General features: G+C 36.6%; 1 protein-coding gene across 6 annotated transcripts in view; it reads right to left on the minus strand.

Moving 5' to 3' along the window:
• NTRK2 (neurotrophic receptor tyrosine kinase 2) overlaps positions 1 to 26845 on the minus strand; it is a 319160-nt gene that overhangs the window by 271356 nt on the left and 20959 nt on the right. For all 6 annotated transcript variants that reach the window (XM_016130219.2, XM_016130220.2, XM_016130217.2 and 3 more), the window contains 4 exons: positions 18050 to 18124; positions 17864 to 17935; positions 13327 to 13395; positions 10459 to 10613 (listed from right to left, as the gene is read on the minus strand). In XM_016130219.2, coding sequence (XP_015985705.2) covers positions 10459 to 10613; positions 13327 to 13395; positions 17864 to 17935; positions 18050 to 18124 — 371 coding nt within the window. The remainder of the gene's footprint in view (positions 1 to 10458; positions 10614 to 13326; positions 13396 to 17863; positions 17936 to 18049; positions 18125 to 26845) is intronic.

The raw sequence follows: 26845 nt of genomic DNA on the forward strand, positions 1-26845 counted from the left end.
ATAATTACATGTCTATTTGTGAAAAAGAATGAGTCTCTTTTATTTATATTGAAATTGTATCACCCTGTCATAGCAGTTTCCAAAGGAATCTGTGCAAAATTGGCCAAGACTAGATCTTTTAAATGTAAAGTCTTCCACAAATGAGTAAGCATCTGACTCACGTTAATTCTACAGCATTAATATGCTGGCCAAAGACTGAATAATGGAAAAAACAATCTGTACTTGAAATATCACTTGAGGTTTAATTAGCACAATAAAAATGAATTGAGAAGCATGAATAGCCAAGGCAGGATAAACCATTTGCCAGGCACTACTTCCTGGCTTAATAAGATTTGAAATCGGCACAAGTACAGAGCAACGCTCAGCAATGCTTCCAAGAGCTTCTAGCACTGATTTAAGCTTTAGAGATGTCTTCCTTTGCCCTCTGAGAAACCTCACTAAAGATAAGTGCCCAGGAAACAGACACCTCTGTATCAATGTCTCTTGACCTGCATGTGCTCAGAAAAGACATACCAGCCTGTAGATCTAGGCAGAAAATCATCAACTATCCAGTGAAAAGGCTGGCTTTCTTTAGACTAGGGCTTCCCAAACTTTATGTGCATATGAATCACCAGCAGATCTTGTTAAAAAGGTTTCTTCCTTTCCAGTAGGTCTGGGTTGGGGCATGAGTGTCTGTATTTCTAACACTCTGTTCCTCAACCATACTTTCGAGTAGCAAGAGGTTAGACAATGGATGTTGGACAATTGTTCATTAGGCCTCCATCTCTAAAGCTATTACTCTTAAATCTGACAGGGGCCTGAGCAATCATCTAGTTCACCAAACTTTCCCCAAAGTGTGTAGTATGTTCTTTGGAAATCTAATTCTTTGAGACACTCTATATTTAAAAAAAAAAAAAATCGAGATAAAAAAAGACATAGGAAATTCTGTAACTTGTATGTTCACTATGCATATTATCACATTAAAAGCTCTGAGACGTCCTGCTCTAAAGGAGCCATTTAACTTTCATTGATCTTATATTCTCCAAGCTTATTTAAGTACATACCATTTCTTTATGATGCTTTGTGGCTTTGTTATTTTTATTTGAAGCAATTTGACAAAATATAAGATCTACACATTTAAATTCAGATATAAAATGTTTAAAGCTAAATATTCCTATTGATAGTAATAACACAAATAGTTAATATTTATCGAGTACTTAATATGAGCTAGACTTCATCTGAAATATTGTCTATACTATCTGTCATCCTTAAAACTCTAGACAATGTCAATATTATCCCTATTGTGAGATGAAGAAGTTAAAGCTTATCAAGCATCACAAGTAAATAGCCATGAGTGGGAGCTGGCCCTGATCCACATTTGTCTGTCTATGGTCTTAACCAATAAATTGATTGGCTGCCTCCTTTACTAGGCTCTTCTGTACCTCTGTTCTCATCCACTGGTACACACATCCTAAGAGTTGATTAGGCCCTTTGCTAATTCAAAGTATGCCGGTCTCATTTTCTAATAATTAGGAAAACTAACCGCTAATCACTTTGGATTATTAACTAAGCTTTGCAATAAATGAGATGAGTCAAGTTTGGGTTTTATTTTTCAATATGTACCTATAAGTCTAGATTGTGTTTTTTTGTTTTTTATTTTTTTCATCTCATTTTAGTGATCTTGAATTCTGTTTATTTTGTATTGGATCATCACTCCATTTATATAAAAATATTCAAGTAAATTATGATTTTGTTGCTCTCTGTCTTCTCTCCTCTCACTTTCTGTCTTCGTGGAATATCTTCCAATTTCTTTGTCGCCTAGACATATATATTTCACTACCAGAAACGATGCCAGAATGAGCCTGACCTACTTAAAAGAGGCTGCTTTACATCTGGTTGCAAAAATGACAGAAAATTAGCAAAGAAAACTTCAAGGCTCAAACTGAAAAGGGGAAGGGGGAGGTAGATAAGGGTAAAGGGAGTCAAATATATGATGATGGAAGGGAATTTAACTTTGGTGAACACACAATGCAATATATATGTGATGTATTACTGAATCGTGCACTTGAAACCTATATAATTTTATTAACTAATATCACCTCAAAAAAATTTAAGAAAAAAAGAAAATTGTGCTTCTATACTTGTGTGAGTCATGTCATTACAGTGACAGCAACCACAAAACTTCCAAACACAAAAATTTGAAGTGGCTGGTAAGTTAGAGAAACAGCTTTATTTGCCATTCTAAAAAAGGTAAAGAAAAGCACCAGTTCATTGTGTGTCTTGCCTTATTTTAATAGATAAAACCTGATCTCTAATAAAAATAAGCAATGCAGTAAACTAGATTCTGTATGTTTTTTTAAAAATCAATGTAGTTAAGATGTGAAGAATATAATGTTTTAAACCAATCTAACTTCCACATAGAATATTAATACAGCATTTCTTTTTAATTCTCTGTGAATACTAACATAGGATTACTAACAGTCTATTTTCCTGGTTTAGAACAAATAAAAGAGAATGTACAAATATACTAAACAGATGTGTACTACAAACTATGGCAGAAACCAAAAGTAAATCTTAAAAATAAATCATTAAAGTCAATTTACCTGAAGGAACCAGGCCTCTCCTTCCAAGCACCTGTGAACTGACCTTTCCCATCATAAATAGTATTTTGTCTCTACATTAAAAGTTTGAAGATTGGAAATGCAGAAAATTGAAATTGTCAGTATAAATAACAAAGTAACCAAAAAGCGGGCCTGATTTCAATCCATGAACCCATTAAGGGTGTTTTATACAGTAACTGCACAGTCCTTCAACCATCAACTGAATCACTACCTTACATTCACGGTTGGACTGTGGTAACTAGTCAGCTTAGTATAATGGGTTGAAGGATTCTTTTCATATAATCCAAAGGAATAATGCCTTTCTTAAATATATTTGACATCTACTTAGAACAGAACATTACATCTACTATTAAGACTTCCTGAAGAAACTCTCTTCCAGAGATTTGAATCATAATTAAAAAATTAAAGTGTAAAGTACACTGTTCCTTAATAATCCCATTCAGCCAAAAGAAAAGATTAGAAAGTTTTTTGAAAACTAACTACTGAAGAGCACCCAAGGATAGAGGAATTGGGTACAAAAATTTTAGAATATATTATGTGAAAATAATTTCATTGAAAATTACTAAAAGAAGTAGTAGGATTTTGATATGGAATGATAAATGGCCTTTCTTCATCAGCACTTGTGATTTGGTTTCTGTCTTCAGAATCAGTGCCCTTAGTACCCCTTTTTTCTGGTTAATGTGGAAATGTCATATGATCATGTTTTGTTGACTTGCAGTATAAAGTTTTTCTAAGGTTAAAAAGGACTTTGTGGAGAAAGAGATCACTACATGTTTCACAGCATGAGTACATTTATGATAATTCATGGCAGGAGGGGACTGTTAGGTAAAAAGTGGAAGACATTCCAACTGTACTGCTAATGGGAATTATGCAGTTAAACCTTGCAGCCTTTCCTGCCATGCTTACTTAATCACTAAGAGCAGAAGGAAAAAGAATAGAGATTTTTTTTCAAAATGCAATGACGACGAAATCTTCAAAGGGAACTGCAAAATGCTGAAACATGGTAAATTGAGCTAGAACAAGTTCTATTTACTTAACTTAAATATCCACACCATTATACTAAAAATCCAGTCTAATCTGATTATTAACATACTATGGTTTATGTGTTTATTAATTGATTAATTCAGCAAACGTTAATCAAATCCCTATTATATTCAATAGGTAATCTTTAGGATATATGGTTGCATATAAAATATATACAACTTGTTCACCCTATAATACCTACATGATGAAATACTAAAAGGAGAATTTTGTTTGTTTTTAATTATAGTTGCATACAATAGTATATTCGCTTCAGGTGTACAACAAGTGATCAAACATTTATATACCTTACGAATTGAACATCTGATTAGTCTAGTACCCATCTGACACCATATATAGTTATTACAATATTATTGACTATATTCCCTATACTGCACTTTAGGTCCCATGACTCTTTTCATAACTGGCAATCAGTACTTCTCAATAAAGAGGAAATTTTTAAAGAAAACCTACCTAATAAAGAAGGAAATCCCAATAGCTCTTTTTCATTGAAATTAAAATATTGCTAGTTGCAAACTAAATACAATGGCCAAAGTTACTGGAAAATTGCTGGTTTACAATGATGAAACACACAAGACCATACTCTCATGAGTTACTCTTAGAGTTAGTTTAAAAGTTTGATCAAAAAAAGTGGAAATGGGATGAATTTAACATACTTGTGACTTAATTAAAAATCTAGTGTAATTTACTGTTCAGTCTAACTGCTCTTTAAAGAACCAAAGTTGGGAAGCCATCATGAAGAAAATTAACACATGACTAAGCCCCAAACTGAAGTCTCCCCATCTCATGTTAAATCTCTAGAAATAATGTAAAAAATCTTTAATACAGAACCATGTGGGAAAGCAAGAAAGCATACTGTTCATGGATAAGAAACTATGAAGAATCTCTGAACAAGAAAAAGCAGGGAAATGAACTTAAAGAAAAACAGCACAGCCCCAGATGAACACTCAGTATGTGGTAGACAAAATAGGGAAGCTTTAGGTCATCCTAAGACTGAAGGGGTGAACCACAGAACAGAGCAGAGCAGAGCAGAGCACCCCACAAGTCACACCACAAAGTCAATGGTTAACAAGAGGAGGAATAAACTTTCCACATCCTGCCCTTACCTGCCCCCTGTGGACACAGCATAACAACAGCTATAGCTACCTCCAAGTAGAGTACTGAGTGTGAGAATGCTTTGGGAGAAATCAATCATCTGTAACATCTTAGAGATACGGTGAGCCTCAATGTGGAAAAAGGTGTTTCAGTCATAAACACCGACCGCTAAAGATTGCAAAAATTAGACAATGATTGCTGGAAGGGAAAAATTCAGTAGCTGGAGAAATAGTTGGGAGAGAAAAGTAGTGAGTAAACCGATTCTCCCATAATGCAGCACGAAAGGACAAGCAGATGGAAAGTATTACAGAAAAACTGAGAGGTATGAAGGGAGGCGCCAGAAGTGTAAATATTCATCAAATAAATTAGAAAATTCTTCCAGAACTGAAGACATGAATACTCATATTGAAAGGGTACACTGCATATCAACCAGAATAAATTTTAAACACCCACACATGTACATGCGCTCGCACACGTGCGCGCGCACACACACCTCGTTATGTTATGGTAAATTTTAAGAATAACATGGATAAAGAGAAAATCTTAAAAGCTTCTAGAAGAAAAAGAAAAACAGAGGTTACCTAACAAGAAATAAGCATCGGGTTGGCCTTGAGTATCTAATCAGCAAGGATAAATACAAGAAAAATTTGTACAATATCTGCAAAATTCTAAAAAAAAATTATTTGGAGTCTAGACTCAGCCAATCCCATTGAGAAGAAAAAAAATACAGGCTGATTTTCCATCAGGCAAGAATGTAAAGATTTTATTTTTTTAATTTCTCTGAAAAAAAATATTAGAGAAATGAATATACTCCAGCAAAAAACAAAAAACAAAAAACACTCCATGAGAAAGTAGTAGGATACAAAAATCAATGATACACAAAGAAATAGTAAGTCTTAAAAAAAAAAAATCAAGTGGCAATCTAAGAATAAAATCCCAGATGACAACAATGTGAGAGATGGGAGGATGGGAGGAGAAAGTCAAGAGAAGTAAAAGCATCTTGTCTTCTTAAGGGTTATCTCTATATACTTACAGAAAATATGTTTAAATATATGTGGTAAACATTTTGGCATTATACATTTATAAAAACAGAAACGATTTATAATTTTCAAAGAACTAAGAAAAAATTTTAAAAGAATACTGTCAATGGGAGAAAAGGAAAACTAGACAAACCATATAAATAGGTAATCCACTGAAGAATAAATACAATGTCCAATAAATTTAGAAGACCCTAAACAGCAATCAGGAAAATTCAAACTAAAAAACAATGACATACCATTTTGTAGAGAGAAAAATTAAGAAGTTTGCTAATATCAAGGTAACTTTGCTGGAGTGGCTATAAATTGATACACCTATTTTCTAAAGTAGAAAGCACATATATCAAAAAATTCTGCTTCCTATTACATACTCTAAAAAAAACTTTTTGCATCTACAGCCATGCCACCCTGAACAAGCCCAATCCCGTCTGATCTCGGAAGTAAGCAGAGTCGAGCCTGGTCAGTACTTGGATGGGAGACCACCTAGGAAGACCAGATGCTGTAAGCGTAAAAAATAAAAAATTAAGGGATTGTAAACTGACGAGGTCCTTGCAATCTGTGAGGTCAACCAAGGGTTGCCTTGCCCAAAAAGTAAAATAAAATAAGTAAGTAAAAATAAAATTTAAAAAACTTTTGCATGTGTGCATATGTTCAAAGAATGCCTAAAAGGATGCTTGTTGAAACATTTTTGTAGTATGAAAAATGGGAAATAAACTAAATGTCAATCAATACAGACGATTAAATATGTGTGATAAATATTTTGGCATTATCCTACCATGAATACCATGCAATGATTAAAAAGAATATTATAGATCTATGACTATTGACCTAAAATGGTCACAAACAAGAGAAAGACAAGCTTTATGTGTAATATAGGAAGTTATTTTACAACAAAATGTATCAATATTATTCGTGCAATTATAAATAAAAACACTTAAAAGAAAATAAAAATTAACAGAGAAATAACCTAACAGTCTAAGACTATGAAAGTGGTAGAAAAATAAGTCTACCAATTCACCTTTAATAATGTAGCATTTTGAAAAGCACTGTTCGTATTGAAATTAATTGTGAATATTACCATGAATGTAACAATTCAATCCTAATCCATCCATCGAGAGCATGACCTCTGGATTCAAAGTCTCACTCTCATACATACAATTTGTTGACCAATTTATAGTGAACAAAAAATTATTGAAAACTGACAAATATTGATCAGAAAAAATCAAGACCAATTCACTGATACCCTTCCCTACTGCAATCACAATGGTCTGTCCACAACACACGGTGGGGTGCGTTACAGGAATGCCGTCAAGACAACATGGCCAAAAGTAAAATTAAAAAGAAAAAAAAAAAAAACAGACTTGGTTTCAGGCAAGGGCAGAGCAGACATCTATTAAGAGGCAGTTTGTGAAATTAGAGAAGAAGTCGGGTGCTTTCTCTTTTTCCCTCTCAGTGGTTGCTGAATCAATGCGATCATAAGAGCCACAGTGATTTGGGAGCTGGCCAAGAGGCCAGGTGACCCAACATTGAATTTCTTGTCTCTCGAGGCGATTTCTTTCACCAGTGCAAATTTATACCAGAACAGAGAACAGTTACCTTCTTACCAATCAGGCAAAGATATATATTAAAAGTTGTTTTGTTTTGTTTTGTTTTTTTCAGTGTTGGCTAGCAAAGAAAGCTAAGGGAAGTTGGCAAGGAAACAAAGCCTGATTCCCCCATTATGAAGGCAAAAATCTCCAGTTACAAAAAAAAAAAAAATCTGTGGCAAGGGTAACTACTGTCTTCTAAGCCCCTTCAGGGTAAGAAACAAACATTTGTATTTCCTTTTAAAACATTCTCATTAAAAATAAGCAGCAGTTATATTTCCCTTAAGTAAAAACTGACCCCGAACAATAGGGTCATCTGAAAACAAAGAATCAGAAGTAGGCACGAGGAAAATAAAAACTCTAACAATAGGGTCCTCTTAAAAATAAAGACTCTAATGACGAAAAACTAAAAGCCTTCCCTCTAAGATCAGAAACAAGGCGAGGCTGTCCACTATCGCCACTGTTACTAAGTATAACATTGGAGGTCCTAGCGAGTGCAATCAAGCAAGAGAAAGACATAAAAGGCATCCAAATAGGAAACGGAGAAGTCGAACTGTCACTATTTGTGGATGACATGATTCTCTATATAGAAAACCCTAAAGACTTCACAAGAACACTACTGAAAACAATAAGCAAATACAGTAAAGTCTCTGGATGCAAAATCAATGTTCAAAAATCCATAGCATTCCTATACTCTAATAACGAAGTGTCAGAAAAAGAAGTGGAAAAACTAATTCCTTTTGCAATTGCAACAACAACAACAAAAAATACCAAGGAATAAATCTAACAAAACATGTGAAGGACCTATATAATTAGAACTATAAGGCCCTATTAAAAGAAACTGAAGAAGATATAAAGAAATGGAAAGATACTCTGTTTTCTTGGATTGGAAGAATCAACATAGTTAAAATGGCCATATTACATAAAGCATTATACAGATTTAATGCAATCCCCATCAAAATTCCATCAGTATTTTTTAAAGAAATAGTACAAAAAATCATCAGATTTGTATGGAAGCACAAAAGACCCCGAATTGCCAAAGCTATCCTGAGAGAAAAGAATGAGGCTGGAGGCATCACTCTGCCCAACTTCAAATTATACTACAAAGTGACAGTTATCAAACAGCAAGGCACTGGCAGAAAAACAGACACACGGACAAGTGGAACAGAAACGAGAGTCCAAAAATAAATCTATATTTATATGGGCAAATAATTTTTGACAAAAACACCAAAAATATACAGTGGAGAAAGGAAAGCTTCTTCAATAAGTGGTGTTGGGAAAACTGGAAAGCCACCTGCAAAAGAATGAAACTGTTGCTATCACCACACACCAAAATTAACTCAAAATGGATTAAGGACCTGAATATAAGACCAGATACAATAAAATTCATAGAAGAAAACATAGGAACTAAACTTAAGAACTGTGGGCTTAAAGAGGATTTTATAAATTTGACTCAAAGGCAACCTAACATCTAAAATATACAAAGAACTTTTATGACTCAGTAACAACAAAAAAAAAACAAACAATCCAATCAAAAAAATAGAAGATCTGAACAGACACTTCTCCTTAGAGGACATGCAAATGGTGAACAAATATATGAAAAGATGCTCAAAATCGCTAGCTATTAGGGAAATGCAGATCAAAACCACAATGAGATACTATCTCACACCTGTTAGAATGGCTATAATCAACAGGACAAGTAATAATAAATGTTGGAGAGGATCCGGAGAAATAGGAACCTTCATACACTCTGGTGGGACTGCAAATTGGTATGGCCAGTATGGAAAGTGATATGGAGAGTCCTCAAAAAACTAAGAATTGACCTGCTATATGATCCAGCAATCCCTCTACTGGATATTTACCCCAAAGACTTGAAAACTCATATTCGAAAATATATTTTCACACTGATGTTCATAGCAGCATTATTCACAGTGTCCAGGACACGGAAATAACTGAAGTGTCCTATGATAGATGATTGGCTAAAGAAGCTGTGGTAGATACATACAATGTAATATTACTCAACCATAAGAAGAGATGAAATACTGCCATTTGTAACAACATGGATGAAACTTGAAATAAGCCAAACAAAAAAGGTTGAAAGTCACATGATATCACATATGTGGTATATAAACCTAAAAGCAACAAATGAATAGGACAAACAGATAGAGACTCATGGACAAGGACAATGGATTGATTAGTGGTTATTAAAACACAGGTTCCTCACAGACAAGAACCAGGTGCCAAATGGCTTTCTGTTGAGTTAGCAGCCACTAGACCAGAAGATCAAATACAATTGTGAACTGATGAACTGGTTGACTAACTGATGAAAATTTCAGCAGAGAAATAATATGCATATGTGGGTATTGTAGAGGTATGTCACAGAAGCCCTGAGCAGTAAAATCCTAACAGGCACACTTGAATTCTCCTTCCTCGTAAACACAGTGGCCCTCACAGGGAGCTTTGATTTTTATCATATGGAATCCTTTTATATTCTGGAGGTGTAAATGCTGAGAAGAGGAGTGAGGACAAGAGTAAGAGAGAGGACTGTAAACCCAGACGTGGGGAAAACCACATTTGTGGCACCCCATTAAGAGACACAGACATCTGTCAGCAAGATACATTTAAGGAAATGGGCTGGATTGGACGGCATTTTCTTGTGCTGTCAGGACACTTTATCACCTTGAGATCCTTTCCTCTACGCTGCCTAAGTGCCAACCAAGTACATATGTGGCCAGTGAGGCACTACACTTTTAGCAGATACTTTTCAGATGGAAAGATGGATGGATGGATGGATGGATGGATGGATGGATGGATGGATGAACAAACAAAGAAACAAAAGGATAAAGTGTATACTTGTTTTCTCAATGCACTTTAAAATCATCCATTCAAAATTAATATTCTACATGTAAAAACTTTTCAGCAAAGTTGTTCCCAGCTGATTTCTCCATATTGCACACAAATGCTGCCCAATTCTCTGGAGACATCAATACCACACTAGATAAAACCCAGGTAGTGGTAATCTTCCCAGGCTTTCTACCACACCAAGGCAATTCGAATACTTAATAGCAACTAGAACTCATTGACTTAAAAGTAAATTACCGCAATTGGATATCTGCAGGTTCGCCAAGGGGATATTCTTGCTGCTTTCATTTAGGCAATACAAGTCCTGAGTTTCTGGACTGGATTTAGTCTCCTGAAGAGTCTTGATCCACATAATATCACAGGAGCATGTAAATGGATTGCCTACCAAGATCCTACATGAAACAAAAATGAAACCTAGTCAGGCATCTCTTTTTCAGTTTTAACTATACCCATGTTTATGAAGCACTACAAAATTATGAATTCTTTCTGGCCAGCAATCTTTGGAAGTCATACCCACCTTTATAGCATTTATTAGTCGTTCATTTAATACTAAGCTTATGGGATATGCAAAAACCCTGTAAAGGCTAAAGGATACAAAATGATTTAAGACCTTTCAGAATAATAGGGAAACAAGATAGAGACAGAAATAGTTATAAAGTAAAATAGAAAGGGATGTCTCATAAGAAGGGAGAAAAAAAAAGGTGCCATTACAAATTTATCACAGTTATTATACAGTTATTAAGAAGATCTTAAGTGAAAATGCCAACAATAAGTTTTCAGAAACACTAGCATAAGTATATCTGGCCAGGCTAGAGATTAAAGTGTTATCATTTAATAAGCTCAAACCTCAGTTGGGGGCAGAGCAATGTCAACTTAATTTAAAATGAGACTGCAATACAATGCTGAGATCAAAGTGTGAGAACTAATCGGATGGCACTCCTAGCTTTCTGCAACCACAGTTCAGTTTGATTGATGCAAGAGAGTTAGAGCGAATGTAAGAGAAAAGAAGCTGAGCGGGAGCTCTTGGGCCTTTGGCATGCACGTCCACATGTGCACACATGGACACACTCACACACACACAGACACACAGCCCCCAAGCTCAGGGTTTCTGAGAGCAAGGGCAGCTGAGTTGCAGATTGAGCCTCTTAGCCCACTGTGAGAGGGTCTGCTGAGATAAAGCCACCATTCAGCTGTGCTGTCTGGACTCCTGTGGCCGGTGATTGGTAAAAGAGGAAGTAGTCAAGAGGAAAATAAAAACCACAAGAAAAAAATCTTTAAATGCTTATTTATAATACTCAGTGGCCTATTTAAGATGAATTCCATTTATGGTAATGAGCCTTTAAATGAAGCCATTTAAAATCGTTACATAGGCTTTGCCTGGCACTAACCACAATACTTAAGATTTCCATGAGGACAGGACCTGGGCTTTGCAACATCATTTACTCCTGTGGTTTTCTGGTCAGGTTCTAAGAATCTCTGGGATCCCTGGAGACTTTTCTGGGAGTTTCTTTGGGTAAAATGTGGTCATGGCAGACTTGTTTAATTTGTATCAGCTTGATCGCCTCCAAGTATCCCTCCAACACCAAAACAGGATTTGCCGCTACTGGATACGGAATGTAATGTGAAAGAGATCTACAATGTTTAAACCCTAACTAATCCAAAATGTTTCCTGGCATTCTGAATACATAAAAAACTAAAGAATCCTTCTAAAAAGAAGGTATGACTGAATCTTCAGAAGGACAAAGAAATGAAGGGATCTTCAATTATAAATATAGCAATGTTCAAATAGCCACACAGTGCTGGCAGATGGCTGGCCTATTCCTTTAGCTCACTGTATAAACTCCTTTTGCAGTGATTGTTATTACATGTATTTGTCTAGACTTGTACCTCTCTCACTGGATAGCAGAACCCTAGAACACAGAACGCAGTTCTCCTTATAGCACCATGGCCTACTGCCATATTAGTTCGATTTGTAACAGACATAACATTAACATTTGTTGAATGAATTGATTAAACATGCTGCAGGGAGACTATTGAGGCACAGGAATTTGGAATCAGAATTCTAATTTTTAACCCACCAAGAAAATTTTCTACAGTGATGCTTAAAATTTTTACAGAGCATCTTCCTCTATTTCATATATTTTCTTTAAGTTATACATGTCTATTTTTTGTGTTAGATATCTAGTGCTTCACTTGCCTGAACTCAGTTTATTCCAAATAATTACCAATTGCCAGGACTTTCACCACGTAACCCTCATTACTGTGTATTAACTTGTCACTCCACTAGGGGCATCTTCTAATCTGCACGGTTTCCTTATGAATAGGGGTGGACCCTATGACTTAAGCGATATACAGTTTAAGCAAAAGTTTTGCATGCTATTCAAAGGCCGTGTCCCTCTGGGCTCACCTCTGCCACATGGAGCCTCTGCTTTAGGGTTCTTTGGGCCTCTCTTACCCATAGGAATGTCAACAGTTTACACTTGCTTTTTGGAGAGAACGCAAAAATTGAACAAACCTGGAAATGCTGGCTATTAGTCATCAACACATTTCAATATTTTCCTATCGCTTTATAGCAAAGGAAATTGGGCATAAGGATAAATACTGAATGCAGTAGCAGACCTAAAAGAAAATCTTACAAGAATGGGTGGGTAGGGAGAAGAACTACCTCTCCCTCAAAGTTCACTAAGCAGCAGCGGGCACTGTGGTTGGTAGATAAAAACTGGAGTGTTGTGCCCATTGTTATTTCCTCCTTGAATGGCTTTGCTTTCCTGGATATAACAAGGACCAAACAGATGCTTGGGGATATGTCGCCATTTGAATGCAAAGCCTCCATCTTTTTCTCTTTTTTCCTTCTACTAGAAAATAAATCATTTATGTAAAAACAACATTTAAGCTCATCATAAATGATATATACTGTACTGATATGTTACTATTTTTTATCAAGTCTTCATGAGGGGAAAAAAACAAGTAATTAAAATTTGAGAAATCATTTTTCAAGAATTTTGATATAAAAATAGATCTATGGCACCGCTCATTGAAAAAAATACTTAATTACCCTTTCCCTTGAAATTTTTTCCCCAAATGCCATACAAAATCATTACTTACAGCTCAAACAAGTCAAGGTGACGGAAATGTTTCCTAGACAAACTCGTCAGTTTATTTCGGGTAAAATTGCTGAAAAAAATAAAAAATGTTAAATGTGAATCTAAAATATTACATTTTCAGAGCAAAGTATTCAAACAGAAATTTAAAAAAATACGTATATATAATTTTATTTGATTGTGGTCCATGACTTGCTTAGACCCAGTAATCTCTTTCTTTGACCTAGTGTGATCGTTTAGTTTATCCTGCCTCCTATAATTCTTATTTATGGGAGGGGAGGGGGAGATATAATTTTCATGTTGTCTATTTAAATCTCTTTTCTATTGAAAAGTTTATTTTTACATATGTTGATTCAGAGTCAAGTTATCTGCCTCCTAGAGATTCTGACCTTTTGAACAATTAGTAAGAAGATTAAATGTAATTTAATTTAAAACCATAAACTCACCAGGGAGAAAAGATATTTTAAAATAAAAGAGCATCATGAATATTTTGAAATCATGAGATAGACAATATTTTACATATTAACCGGATTTAACACCTCTTGATAGGAAAGAACACACCTATTGATTGATAAACTCTGCTGAGATTGTTTATATATGATTTCTAAATAACCAGATAATCCATGACGAGAACAGCAGCAACGACAAAAAAATCAGATAACAAGGAATGTGTCCGATTTTATCCCGATATATTCTAGCAACATGTCATTTTAAGATTTGAACAAACCAATAAAGAGATATCATATTTGTAATTGAAAAAAATAATATTGAATTTACTGGCATGTTCCAAATATGTACCTTTATTTAATGAACAGGAGTTTCGGTTTCCAACAATCAATGCCACAAGACCTCGAGCTGGGAAATTCTGAGCCATAATCCTGGCAGCTGACTCCCTCTGTGAATTTATTTACTAGATGAATTTGTTTTAAATGTGTTCAATGATTGGGCTTCTAGACATGTTTAATAAGGAACATGAATATAAGACAAATATCAACTTTTACAAAAACAGCCAAGCCTTCAACAAATTGCAATGAACCTTTTAATATTTATTTCCTGCTCAAGAAAGTGAGTGTTGGACTAAAAGCCAGATAAGAATGGAAGACCTGAGGGTGACAGTAATCCTAGACCCTTACCTGAGGCTAGTTCGTTGTGTCAGCCCAACAAAACCACTGGTTGAAGTATCCTGGTATGTCTAACCAGTCACCTTCAGAGAGTTTTAAACCCTGGAGCTGATGCATGAGCTAAGGCTAGTTAGTTGATGAATGAATAATTTATTCTTAATTCAAGAGTGCCTGTGTCCACTCCCTGCTTTATTCTAAATTGGCATTCCCACTCACCCAAACCCCTACTACTAGTGGGTGCCCTCTTCCTTCTACATTTGCACCTCCTCTTTTCACACTGAGTGTAAATGGCTCACCCACATGAAAAAATACTCCACCAGGAAGTTTAAAAAATGTGCCCACATAAATCTTTTCTTTCGGAATGTGAATTAAGCATGGCTCTCGTTAGACTATAATACATTAAGAAGTCAATCTGCCCGTCTTCACAATCTTGGAGACATAAATGTTTCCATCTTCATCTGAAATCACCATCCTTAGGGGGGGAGGGGAGAACCTGTTCTTCCCCAGGAAGAACAAGGAGAAAGGAGGCAAAGAAAGAGGACACTTATTGTCAAGGTTCTCTGGTCAGCCAGCGAGCCGGCACCAGGAGCAGCTGCCCCTGTCAGGCTGCCAGCAGCACAGCCCAGAGCGGGGTTACGCGCCAAGGAACAAGATGAGTTTTATGAACCATATTTATTATTGGGGCCAAAAGCCAAAAAGAAGGAGGAAGGGAGGGTAAAAAAATCAACAATCCTCTTACTGTTTGATTATAGGACTTTGCAAAGGAGTTAATTAGCACCTCTGCAAAGCCCCTGGAAAATACAAATACTGGTTTTTCTCACAGTCTCTAAGTTCTCAGAGGTTAGGCAGGAATTAAGGTGTCAAGAAATAAACTCAGTGACCAGTCACAGAGACTCTGGAGAGTCACCATGTAATGCTAAATATGCGAAGGGTAGAGGGAGAAGTGGTAAAAGTGAAATACAAGAGCTAATTTGAATTTCTTTAAAACCCCAAATGATCACTTCTCGGCCTTTTGGCTAAGATCAAGTGTAAAACCCCAAATGAAGTAGACTGCTTTTATGCACATTTTTATATTGTTGGAGAAACTCACAGAGATAATCAGTATATCCCAGAGGTAGAGAGAAATGGTTTCTGATATACATTTCTTCCCCAGCTCACTGACATCCACTGTGTTGACAGTCAGGGTAAGAGCATAATTTATGTGTGAGAAATCAGGGGAGAGGAAGCCAATTGCCCCAAATCCTCAGTCATAAGCAGAAACTGGAATCAAGTTCTGCAAAGGCAAACACTTGATTTGATTCCCTCCATCTTCCCTGTTATTCGCAAAAGTCAATGACTTGATTTAATTTCATGTGTTGGTGATTAAGAGCTTCTTTCATCACATGAATGAATATATGAAGTTTATTGACCATTTCGTGACTTCTTCGTAACGACATGGATACTTGCCTGACTTTATTCTGCCTTGCTACGTAAACATGCCTACCAACGTCAATAAGAGTTTTTACAGTTTGTCCAAAGATTGGGCTTCCATACTACTGGCTTTTAAAGAAACTATATAGGATGTGTCCATCTCTTTGGTTTCCTATTTCCAAGTGGCACCTCTTTAAAAGACAAGGAAAGATAGTTGGCTTTATATAAGTTAAAATTATTCTGCCCTGAAAAAACCACAAGGTGACTTTGATTTTCATATAAATATCATGTGACAAGGAAAATGGGAAAAATGTAAGAGATCTGATAAAGAAATAAATGTCTATTACTAAAACCACTATTAATTATAGCCCATTATACAAAAATCACAATATTAGGGGAAGTGATAAGGTAAGCCAGTGGGAAAAAAAAGAAAAAAAAAAATGGTTGTTGAGTAAGTTGGGTTTAAAGTCAGCAATAATGAAAATACCAGAACTTAATCACCAATGTCATTAATTACATTTAAGTGACTGCATTAAAGCATTTTGTCTTTTTCTTCTATCCAGCTTCTCTGCTGTTTGTGCTATCAAGGCCTACGCAGGCATCAGATCTGTGCAGGCAAACCAACTACAGGGATGATGCCAAAAAGCATTTAAATGAAATGTGCTAATAAAGCTCCTTGGAGTTTTATCACATTTTTGCCAAATGTTTTTAACCTTAATTCTACAGACCTTATTTTTAAATTGACTTCATCATTAACACCATCTATAAAGTACAAAGTCACTACCCTGGCTTTATGCAATTAAGGTTCTTCATAATATCAACACATCTCCTTAGAGAATCCAGGCAATCTGCTCTAAGAGAATGATTTCTGCTATAACTGGCATGAAAATCAGATGGGGAACCGTTCTCCCCAAGAAAAGAAAGGAGATGAATATTACAAGAAGGGCTGATTCTAGAATTTTAAGGATGGCACAAATTTTACTTCCTGTATTCATGGCGTGAAGAGAGCCCTGAAGTTATAATTCTGTCACTTTCCATCTGTGGATCTGAGCAAGTCCTACAACTTCCTCAGCCTGATTTTACATCCATGAAATGGGAGTAAAAAAGATCATCTCTACCAACTGTTAGAAAAATCAAGTGAGATAATGCAGGTGAAAGTCCCATAAGTAAACCGAAGACTATGAGATACAGAAGGCATTGCTGCAGAGAATTTGTGAAGCACAAAAGGGTCAATGAATGAAGGCACCATGCCTCCAGCAGAAGGTCCCACTGAGAACTCGGGGCATGGAGACACCATTCTGCACTTGGGAATGAGCGATCCTCCATTTAATGAAGAAACCCCTCAGAAAGGCTCTACCTTATTGACAAAAGCGCCATCATCTAATGGGATTTAGGAGCAAACAACCCAAGAGCTTCCACTGTCCCTATTTTCGTTTGACTTCAGTTGACAAAGCCTCAACATGACTTCAGGGGAAGCATTTGCTATTGTTAATAATTGTTTGAACCTTTGGCATGTCCCATAGTTTATTATTCTCCACTTTTATCAATCATGACAGATAGCTTAGGCAACATGAAGGTTCAAAAGAGGTTCTATTACATAGGAGAAAGTATTAGTAATTTTTAGCTCCCTAAAAAGGTCACAGCCAAGTCAGTTTCTTTCAGTTCCACGGCTCTGATGTCTTCCAGGGAATGCCACGATTCCAAGGAAAAGGAGCAAGAACACTGTACTGAGACACAGTTTTCACGTCAGACTCTTTCCTGTTGGCCTATTGCTCTGTCCAAGATGGAAATGGCCCAAAAATTCATAAAAGGGAACACACAGGCTGTTCTAATACCCTCTGAAGCTATTCGGAAATCAAAGCTAATGTTTCTAAGCTATTGTTATAGCTATACTAACTTTTAAAAAGAGAATTTAGAGTTGGAAAAGAAGGAAAATAAACAGAGGAGAGAAATATTGAATAAATTGAATAAATTGGGTCCTGGGAAGCAAAAGAATCAACCTTTACTTACATGTGCTGTAAATTGCTGTTTTTCAGAAATGCTTTATGTGCCACAAATTTCAATCCAGAATCCACAATTGTCCTGGGAAAACACATAATCGTATGCATGTTAGAACGAACTAATGAATGCCCACATAACTATAATAGAGCATAAGAAAAAGTTCTGAGATAAAATACACAAGTCCTGAGTACTCACAGATTTTTCAGGCCTGTGTAAGCTTCAACATCATCTTCATTGATGATTTCTAACCTTTTCTGATTTGCAATGTAACTGCAAAAAAAGCAGAGAATGAAAGCAGTGAATAAATGTAGGCAGTAAATAAAAGAATGGGTAATTTCCCTCCAGCTTCACCAGGGTGTCATGGTGATCCTTGCCCACCCAATCTAACCCCACCAAAAAAGTAAAAATAAAAATAAAAATACAGTTAGGGGAGCCAAACTGAGTGTAATTGAGAAAAAGAAAAAGAAAAAGAAAGAAAACATGATCGAGCAGGTTTTATGGTCAATGACAAGTTCACCAGGTCTCATTTTTCCTTTTTCTTTTGTCACTCTTTCAACTAACGATTTCAGTTTGTCTCCTCTTTCATGGTATCTCCTATGCACAGAGGTGGAAATAACTTGGGAATTCATTCACTAGGTCCCAAAGGTGTTTCACCCTCATGGTGACAGCCACAGGGATGCTGGCATCATCACACGCAAGACAAAACACATTTTTTCTCACATTCTAAGAGAAGCATTTACTTTCTCCTTTTACCTCCTAAAATGCTGAAGTGGATTCCCTTGCCCCTTTTTCTCTTTCTTTTTCACTCCCTTTTTCCTTTCTTCCCTACTTTCTCTTTTCGTGGCCCAGCGTATGAAGTCTTTCTGCTTTTGTCAATAACAACACCAATTTTTCCTTCCAGGAAGCACATTTCACAAACCCCACATGGCCCGAGTACATTCTCAGTAGGAACCCTCCTTTTCCCCCACCTTCAAATACAGGAGTAAACTGGTGACTCGGGCTAGACAGAGAATACCATGATGACTGGCTTTGAGATGTACGTGTGACCTCAACTAGACCAGTGAGAATATTTCCTAAAATTAAATAGATGAATGCTGGGACAGAAAGAGTCTTCCTCCTTCTCTGGAATCATACTTGAAAGATTACACAGGCCTAGTGCTTCCATAGGAAATTATTCTTCCACAAGGAAAGAGACCATCCAAGACTAATGCTAGCACACAGAAGAGAGCTAAGAGATATGAAGAGAGACAGAGCCCTGAAAATGCCACATGAGCCTTTGAATCCAGCCATCTGTGAGGTAAACTGTCACTAACAGAAGTTTAATCTAAGTTTCTGTCATCCGAAACCAAGAAAATTCCAAGTAATAAAAACACACAGCCATTAGAACTGCCACCATGATATTTCCTTGTGCCACAATTAAGAACCTGTCTATCCACTTTCCTTAGATCACAACCTCTTAATATGCACCACAGAGTCCAGTAAAGTACCTCGCACAAGGTAGGTATTCATTGGATGAAGGATGGATGGATGAATGCATGGACGGTTGATCAACACTTGGAGTTCCAAAGGCACTTATAGGAAGTTGTGCTAGGATGGATTTTTCCTTTTCCATTTCAAAACATTTAAGATATACAGCATTCAAATTAAGACACTGAAAACTAATATATAACTCTGTTGTTACCAAGAAGCTTTAAAATAGAAAAAAAAAAAAAGTAACTATTAGGGGAGAAGATAAAGCATCTATAGGTCCCTTCTACTTAATCCTCCTCCCCCCCAAAAAAATGACAAAAATTTATGGTAAGAGTTAGGACACCCATCTTTAGAAAATACATTTTAAAAAATAAATAAATACTCTGTAAGAACAAAATTACACCAAAAAAAAATAATTTTAAAAAGACCCACATAAACACTGTCCCCCCCCCCCCCCCGGTTACATAAAAGTGCAACATCCAAGATAGAAAGGCATCTTCCACACAAAGATCTTGGTTCTCCCTAATACCTAGGGTCTCGCACTTAATAGATATGCAGGAAGGATGCATTCCGTTATCTCCTTCTACCACACACAGGAAGAAACATTTTAAGACTCCAACCTCATGCTCAAACAACAATTTTCAACATCAAGGGTTTTTATGAAATGTTTCAAATTATCTCACTTTAGATACATTTTTCCAAGATTTTCATTCCACTAACATTTTCAGTAGAAACCTCGGTGACCTTCTTCTAAATCATCTCTCAATAAGAACTGCATTCCAGAGAGTCCTAAATTTTAATGCTTTTTTCACGCAACTGTAGCAAAAAGGGTAAAAAATGTGGGTAAGGGTTTCCTTTGGGGTGACAATCAAAACTTCCAGAGAAGCCTGTCCACTCCTTACAGCTGAGCTCGCATGGTGGCTGTCACTGTTCAGAAAACATCAGCTCTCTGCCTGGATCCTCCATGCTTATGATGGGGGCCTGACACTCCTTACTCAATGTTTTTGGCACAAAGTATACATCTTTAACATTTCTTTTACTTATTTATGCCCTTTATTTTTATTTCATTTTTCATCAGATTTTTAATTTATAAACTCCCCAGCTGTACCCAATAAAATACAACAAACTAGCATAAATAAAAAATGGCAGGCAAAGAAGAAAGAAAAACAAGAGTAGAGACATCAACGGAGCTAGGAATCAGGTTTAAAAATGCATGTACTCATTAGGAAAAAGCCACAAGCTTAATTCTAAGCTCTCTAGTCACCATCGTATAGTCAGTAGTAAATTCAGTGTTCACAAGATAAAAGTAAGTCAGACGTTCAGCAAAGCACAACTGTTCTTCGATCTAAGACTAGACAGGAGATATTGCTAAAACCTCACAACCTCTTAATATGCACCACAGTGTCTAAAATTTGCAAAAGAACCATATGCAATTCGTTCTAAAATTGCAAAAGAACCATATGAAATTATGGAAAATGGTCACTAGAGAATACTGTTCCACTGCAGAAATGGAAATGTCCTAAATAAATAATAATTTTTCTCCTGGTCAAAATGGAAAAATCAACAGATTTTTCAAATCAAAAGGTTGGCAAGTGTCCCCCCAGATGCCAAGAACTCCCCTTCATAAGTTGCCATCTTCACAGATGCCCACAAGATAGCTGCTGGTTATAAATTGATAATTGATCATGAAATCTACCCCATAAGAAACTCTCCTTAGCCACCATTGAGGAATCATAGGACTAGAAAGGAAGCCAATAAAGTTAGTAACAGACAATTCACACAGGGAAAACATGAACGGCCGAGAAACACATGAAAAGCTGCTCACCCCACAGGAATCTGAAATGCAAATTAAACAATGGCATACCATTCCTCTCCCACTAGATTTACAAAATGTTTAAAGTCTGACAATATAAAACATTTCTAAGGATGTGGGGAATTTCTCTTACATTGTTGGAGGGAGTGTAAAGTGGTATAACTACTTTGAAGAGCAGTTTGCTCGTATCCTGTAAAATTATAAATTGGCACACTTTGTGGCCCAGCAATTCCATTTCCAGGTAGTCACCTGAAAGAAATTTTCATGCACGCACACACACACGGAGACATATACAAGAATATTCAATATATTTACAGTCAAAATCAAAAGTTGGGAAGAACCTAGGTATCTATCAACAAAGAAACCACTCAGCCATAAAAAAGATAAAGTATTGTCATTTTTGACAACATGGATGGATCTTGAGGGTATTATGCTAAATGGAATAAATCAGACAGAAAGGACAAAAGCCACAGGATTTTACTCATATATGGAATATAAAACAAAAAAGTAACAAACGAACTAACAAAACAAAATCATAAATACAAACAGAATGGTGGTTACCAGAAGGGAAAGGGGGGTTGGAGAAAGGAGAATTGAATAAAGGGGGTCAAATATATGGCAATCTAGAAGGAAACTAGATTTTGGATGGTGAACATGCAATAGAATATACAGATGCTAAATTACAATGTTTTACACCTGAAATCTTTATGTTATTAACCAATGTTACCTCAATAAATTTAACTTCAAAAAAGAGAAACAGAAAAAATAAGGTATATTATAAATATATAAGTTGGATTGAATCAGATCTTTACATTTGAGTAGAAAGAGATCGTCATTATAATGAGAAAGAAAAATAACCCAAATTACATACTAATATACACATATAAAACAATTGATGCAAACTTTTAAATATACGCAGAAAACAACCACACAATGTTCATAGTCAAGTACACATGTAAAGTATAAAAAGATTGCAAGCAAGGTCACCTTGGGAAAGAATGGCTCTGGGATAGAGAAACTTAAAACTGTTCAAGTATTCTATTAAACTACTAAAGTATTTAATTAGAAAAAAAACTTGTAACAAAAAAGACAAAAATGTTAAAGTGTCAATTCTGAATATAAACCATGAAGTTACTGTTATGTCCTTTTTTTTTTTTTTAATTTTAAAGATTTATGAGGAAAAAAGGAAAGAAAAAGGAAAGGGAAGGAGGGATGGAGGGAGAGAGGGAGACAAAGAAAGGCCTAGAAGTGAAATGACTGCAGGGAAGCTGCACTCCAGGGCTTCTCAGTTACTCAGTGGACAAATATACCTGGGCTCAAGTCACAGTTTCCTAGATCACCCAAAAGGCAAAAGGCAAAAAGCTGCTCCCTGCCCCAGAGCTTCTGGACAGGAACCAAAAGACTAAGGAACATGCTGGACTGCCCCCTACTGGTGATTTCCACATTCCTCTAGGAGGATCCCGACAACACCAGGCCTTTGGAGTTCTCCCATCTCACTGCTGCTGCTCAGAAGAGGGTCAGTGAGGAAAGGAAGTGCCAGGCCAGGGTAGACAAGAAAAAGACACATCGGACAGACAGTGTGGCAGGCTTTCTCCCCTGAAAACCACTTCCCATCGCTCTGGTCAAAGTGCTGTCAAACTCTGAGGGCTCTTGCCTGAATCAAGCTTTGCTTAATAAAACAGATCTCTAAGAGTTTCGTTTCGTTCCCAAAGAAGCAGTGGGAAGGCCCAGAATTTTGGCACAAGCCTTTCTCAAAAGCTTCTCCATGACAACCTCTAACTCCTCTAACCTATGCCCCAGGGGTTAAAGGCACAAGCCAACCCCTCAGAGCCCACGTCCCAATGCTTGATAAGAATCTCACATGAGTTCAGCAGAACTTTGGTTCTTCATGGAAACCCAAGCTGTTGCCTCTCTAACCTGCAGATGTTGCCTTCGTTCTCTTTTAGGCAAATTCTCGGCCTTCAAATAGTGACAAGAAGAATTTGGATTTGATGAAGCGGAATTTAATTTGATACTCCTTTCTCTAATTTACCTCCTTGGCCTCCCAGTCCCTCTGGCCACTTGTCCATCAGCGATCCTTCTGGAATTATTGTTGGCCATCAACCATCCTGTTTTGACCAAATATGCCTTCCTCTGTTATCAAATCTATATATAGGACTCTTGCTTGGACTTCATATTATTGTGAGTGCTGTTTTTTATTGTTGTTTTTTACTTTTAGTGTATCCTAAGACCACTATCTACTGCCTTCTTAATGAATTTGCCTAAATCTATTCTGGGACCCTACAATATGTGAAACATTGCTTAATTTGTACACAACACCAAGAAGGCTTTTTTCAATCAGAACATTTTTATTCTATCGGTTGGCGAGTTTTTTTTTTTTTTAGCACTTAATTGTACTTCTTAACTTTGTAATTAAGAATTAGAAGAAATGGAAGTGTTCTCTGTACCTACCACCTTATGTTTCTATGAACTCATCTGATTTCCCAACTGAACTGTTCACTTCTCAAATGGAGCAGTCTTATTCATCTCACTGCATCTCCACTTCTAGCATAGTGCTGATGTTCATGGGATGCCAGCTGACTTAAAGCAGTCAGACAGATCCAGGCATCCTCTACCTGGAGTTTTTATTATCCTACTGGTAAGACCAGACACATATACCCATATGCATGAACAATAAACACTAAATGAGGATTGTAATAATAGAAAATGACTTCATTCATCATGTAGAAAACAAGGAAACAACATAAAGACGATAACAGAAGAGGGCGGAAAGCTAATTTTGAAAGCAGAATTTGTCTAATCTAGAAGTGAATTTAGATTACGAGCATACAATATGTTCAAACCAACTACTGTACTTGTTTATTTGTTTTTAAATATAAAAACTAAATGCCCTCAAAAAAATGAGCATTTATTTGCCACCAAACCCCTCAGTCTCAGGAATGTGGGTAGTGGGAAGTGATTCTGTTTTGAAGAGTAGCCATTAGAAATATTCACTGCTGTTTCTGTTTCTTTTTGGTTTATTGCCTTCAAGAATCTTCAGATCCATGGTTCTTGACCTTGAAAGGGGTGATGTCCTCTGGGGACAGTATTTGGTGAGAAAAAAAGAGAAGGTTCCAAGCAGAGATACTAGCACATGGACAGTAAACAAATAGTGGAAGGTATGACAAGATCTGATTGGACAGGTCAGCGAAAGCTTAAATGGAGCTCAGGCCTTGAGAAGAGACTGGAAAGTCAAGAGGAAAAGGATTCTAATATAAACAAAGTCCCCACTATCTGCCATTATATCGTCACCAAAGCTTCTCCAGTCTCAACTTGACAACCAGGACCTTCATTAAGACATTTTCTTGAAGGTAAAGAAAATTTCTTTTCCTTAGGCTTAACAAAAAGAATATCAAGTAGTAATTTTAGGAAAAGTTCACAGAACTGTTTTTGAATTACAGGTTCCTGGAAAGGGTGCTCATCCCATTTTAAGATTCCGTATTGGCTTTAACAACCTATCAAATAATTCCTCCAGGTTATTTGTCCAAGTAACAGAGTGGTTTCTAATGCAACAAACAATGGTTCCTAATGCATCTTTTCTTCGTATTAGCTTAACAGCAATACTGCTCTAAAGTAAAATTTCCCTTTAGCTTATACTGAACTGTACTTTGGCAATAAACCAAAAAGAAACAGAAACAGCAGTGAATATTTTTAATGGCTACTCTTCAAAACAGAATCACTTCCCACTACCCTGCCCACCCTGACCCCCACCACCAAATAAATAAATAAACATGAATAGAACTCAAAAGCCACAAGAGATTACGATACGCGCCTAGGCTTAAATCATGGAGTGAGGCATTTCAGCTCTGATGGGGTCCTGTCTGCCATAACATTCTCATCATAGGGAATATGATAATCCTTTTTTGAAAATTACCCTTGTTCCCTGAGTCCACAACTAAGAAACTTCAGTTTCTCAGCAAAATGCTGAGAAAGAGATTTGGAAGTCAATCCATGGTGGGTCAAAGCAGGATTCAAAATAGGAATTTCTCGATATATTGCTCCATTCTTGCGAGAGTGTACGCCACCCCACGGTGGAGACAAGAACGTAAAGAATACTAAGTAAGGATGCGCAAAACCTGAATTCAAACAGTCTGTTAGCACACACTGGTTAGAATCACCACTTCTGCCTTCTTTCTGGCCATTGGCATTAGAAGTAGCATCAGCAATCCCCATCTGTGGAATGTTAACTGTGTGCCAGGCACTGGGACACTCACGCATTGTCTTCCTTAAAGGAATGATGCTACCAGAAGAGCACTGTGATTGTTCCCACTTTTCAAAAGAGGAAGCTGAGGCCCAACCATGCCAGGTCGCTTCCTCGAGGTCACACAGTTGCCAAAACAGGATTGGAAACCAAATCTACCTTCCTCTGATTTCTGAGCTGATAGCCACTATACCACGCCACTAGGGCTGTGGACTTGTAAATTCTGCGCCTTCAACAGGGAATCATTTCTAAAATTTCTGCTAAAAGGGCCTCCAATAATCACAGCCTAAAAACAATAGTCAATGAAAAGGAATGAGGACATTTTACAGAATGCTCTCATGTGTTATACCTACGGAGAGCTAAAACAGGAGATAAATGAAAATTTTTCAGTTCTTCTACAATGTCAAGCTCTGAGAACTGCAGCTTTCTAAAATAGCCCAAATATTCTAGGAATTTAAGAAATAAAGTGCCTCGAAAAGAATAAATGGTGTAGTGTGAGAGATAAACACACTCCACCAGCTTCGCCTCTTACTTGCTATGTGACCTGGGGCAAGTCCCTCTGCCTCAGTTTCCTTGTCTATAAAATAGAGTAACAACAGTAATTGCCTCAGGGAGTTGTTGGAAAAATTAGAAAACTGCCCTAGCACAAATGAGGACCTCAATTAATGCTAATTATTATTAACAATGAGCAAAAGACCAAGATTTAAGCCTAGCAGATTTTGTCACTAACAAAACAATAAGCTTGATCTCACCCTGACTCCAGTGCCCACATCTGTGAAAGAGGAAATTAGAACTTGATAAGGTCTCAGTTCCCTTCGGTAAACAAATGACAAGAAAATTTCAGCAAAATATTATAAAGAAAAAGTTATACTCAGGTTTTCATAGTATTTATATAGCTTTTTCTTATCCATCTCTATCAACAAGGTGGTTCTCACCAAGAAACACTACAATTTATGACCAGAAAAATTAATTACATAAAAGACCATAAGGTTGGCTTTCTCCATAAAATACATCAGTCTTCAGCAGGAAAATGTAAGTTTCATTTAATTTAAATTAAATAATAGCCTCTCACACAGATTTAGGATTGGGTCCCAGCCTACAAATGATCTGATGTGTAAACCTTATAAACTGGTTGACCAGAAGTCATGGCGAAAGCATACGGCCTAGATCTAGACAATACAGGGTCCTTTATTTTTTGGTATTTTCTTATTGGCCACTAACTTTCCAAAATGGGAAGATTTCACATTTTAGAAATCTTAATTCATATATTTCCTTTAAAAAATAAATAAATAAACAGAAGGTCCACCAAACGAGACTAGCTAGCATTTTTTCCTGGCAACAGTCAGGGTAAACTAAGTGACATTGCCCCTAGGAGTTCGGGGGCATATTTCCAGTGGGTCACAATCCTGACCAACCTCAGCTATTTCACCAACCCATGGAAAGATTTTATGACACCTGACATAATTCT

Source organism: Rousettus aegyptiacus, unplaced genomic scaffold (assembly GCF_014176215.1).
Source record: "Rousettus aegyptiacus isolate mRouAeg1 unplaced genomic scaffold, mRouAeg1.p scaffold_m13_p_3, whole genome shotgun sequence".
Lineage (NCBI taxonomy): Eukaryota > Metazoa > Chordata > Mammalia > Chiroptera > Pteropodidae > Rousettus > Rousettus aegyptiacus.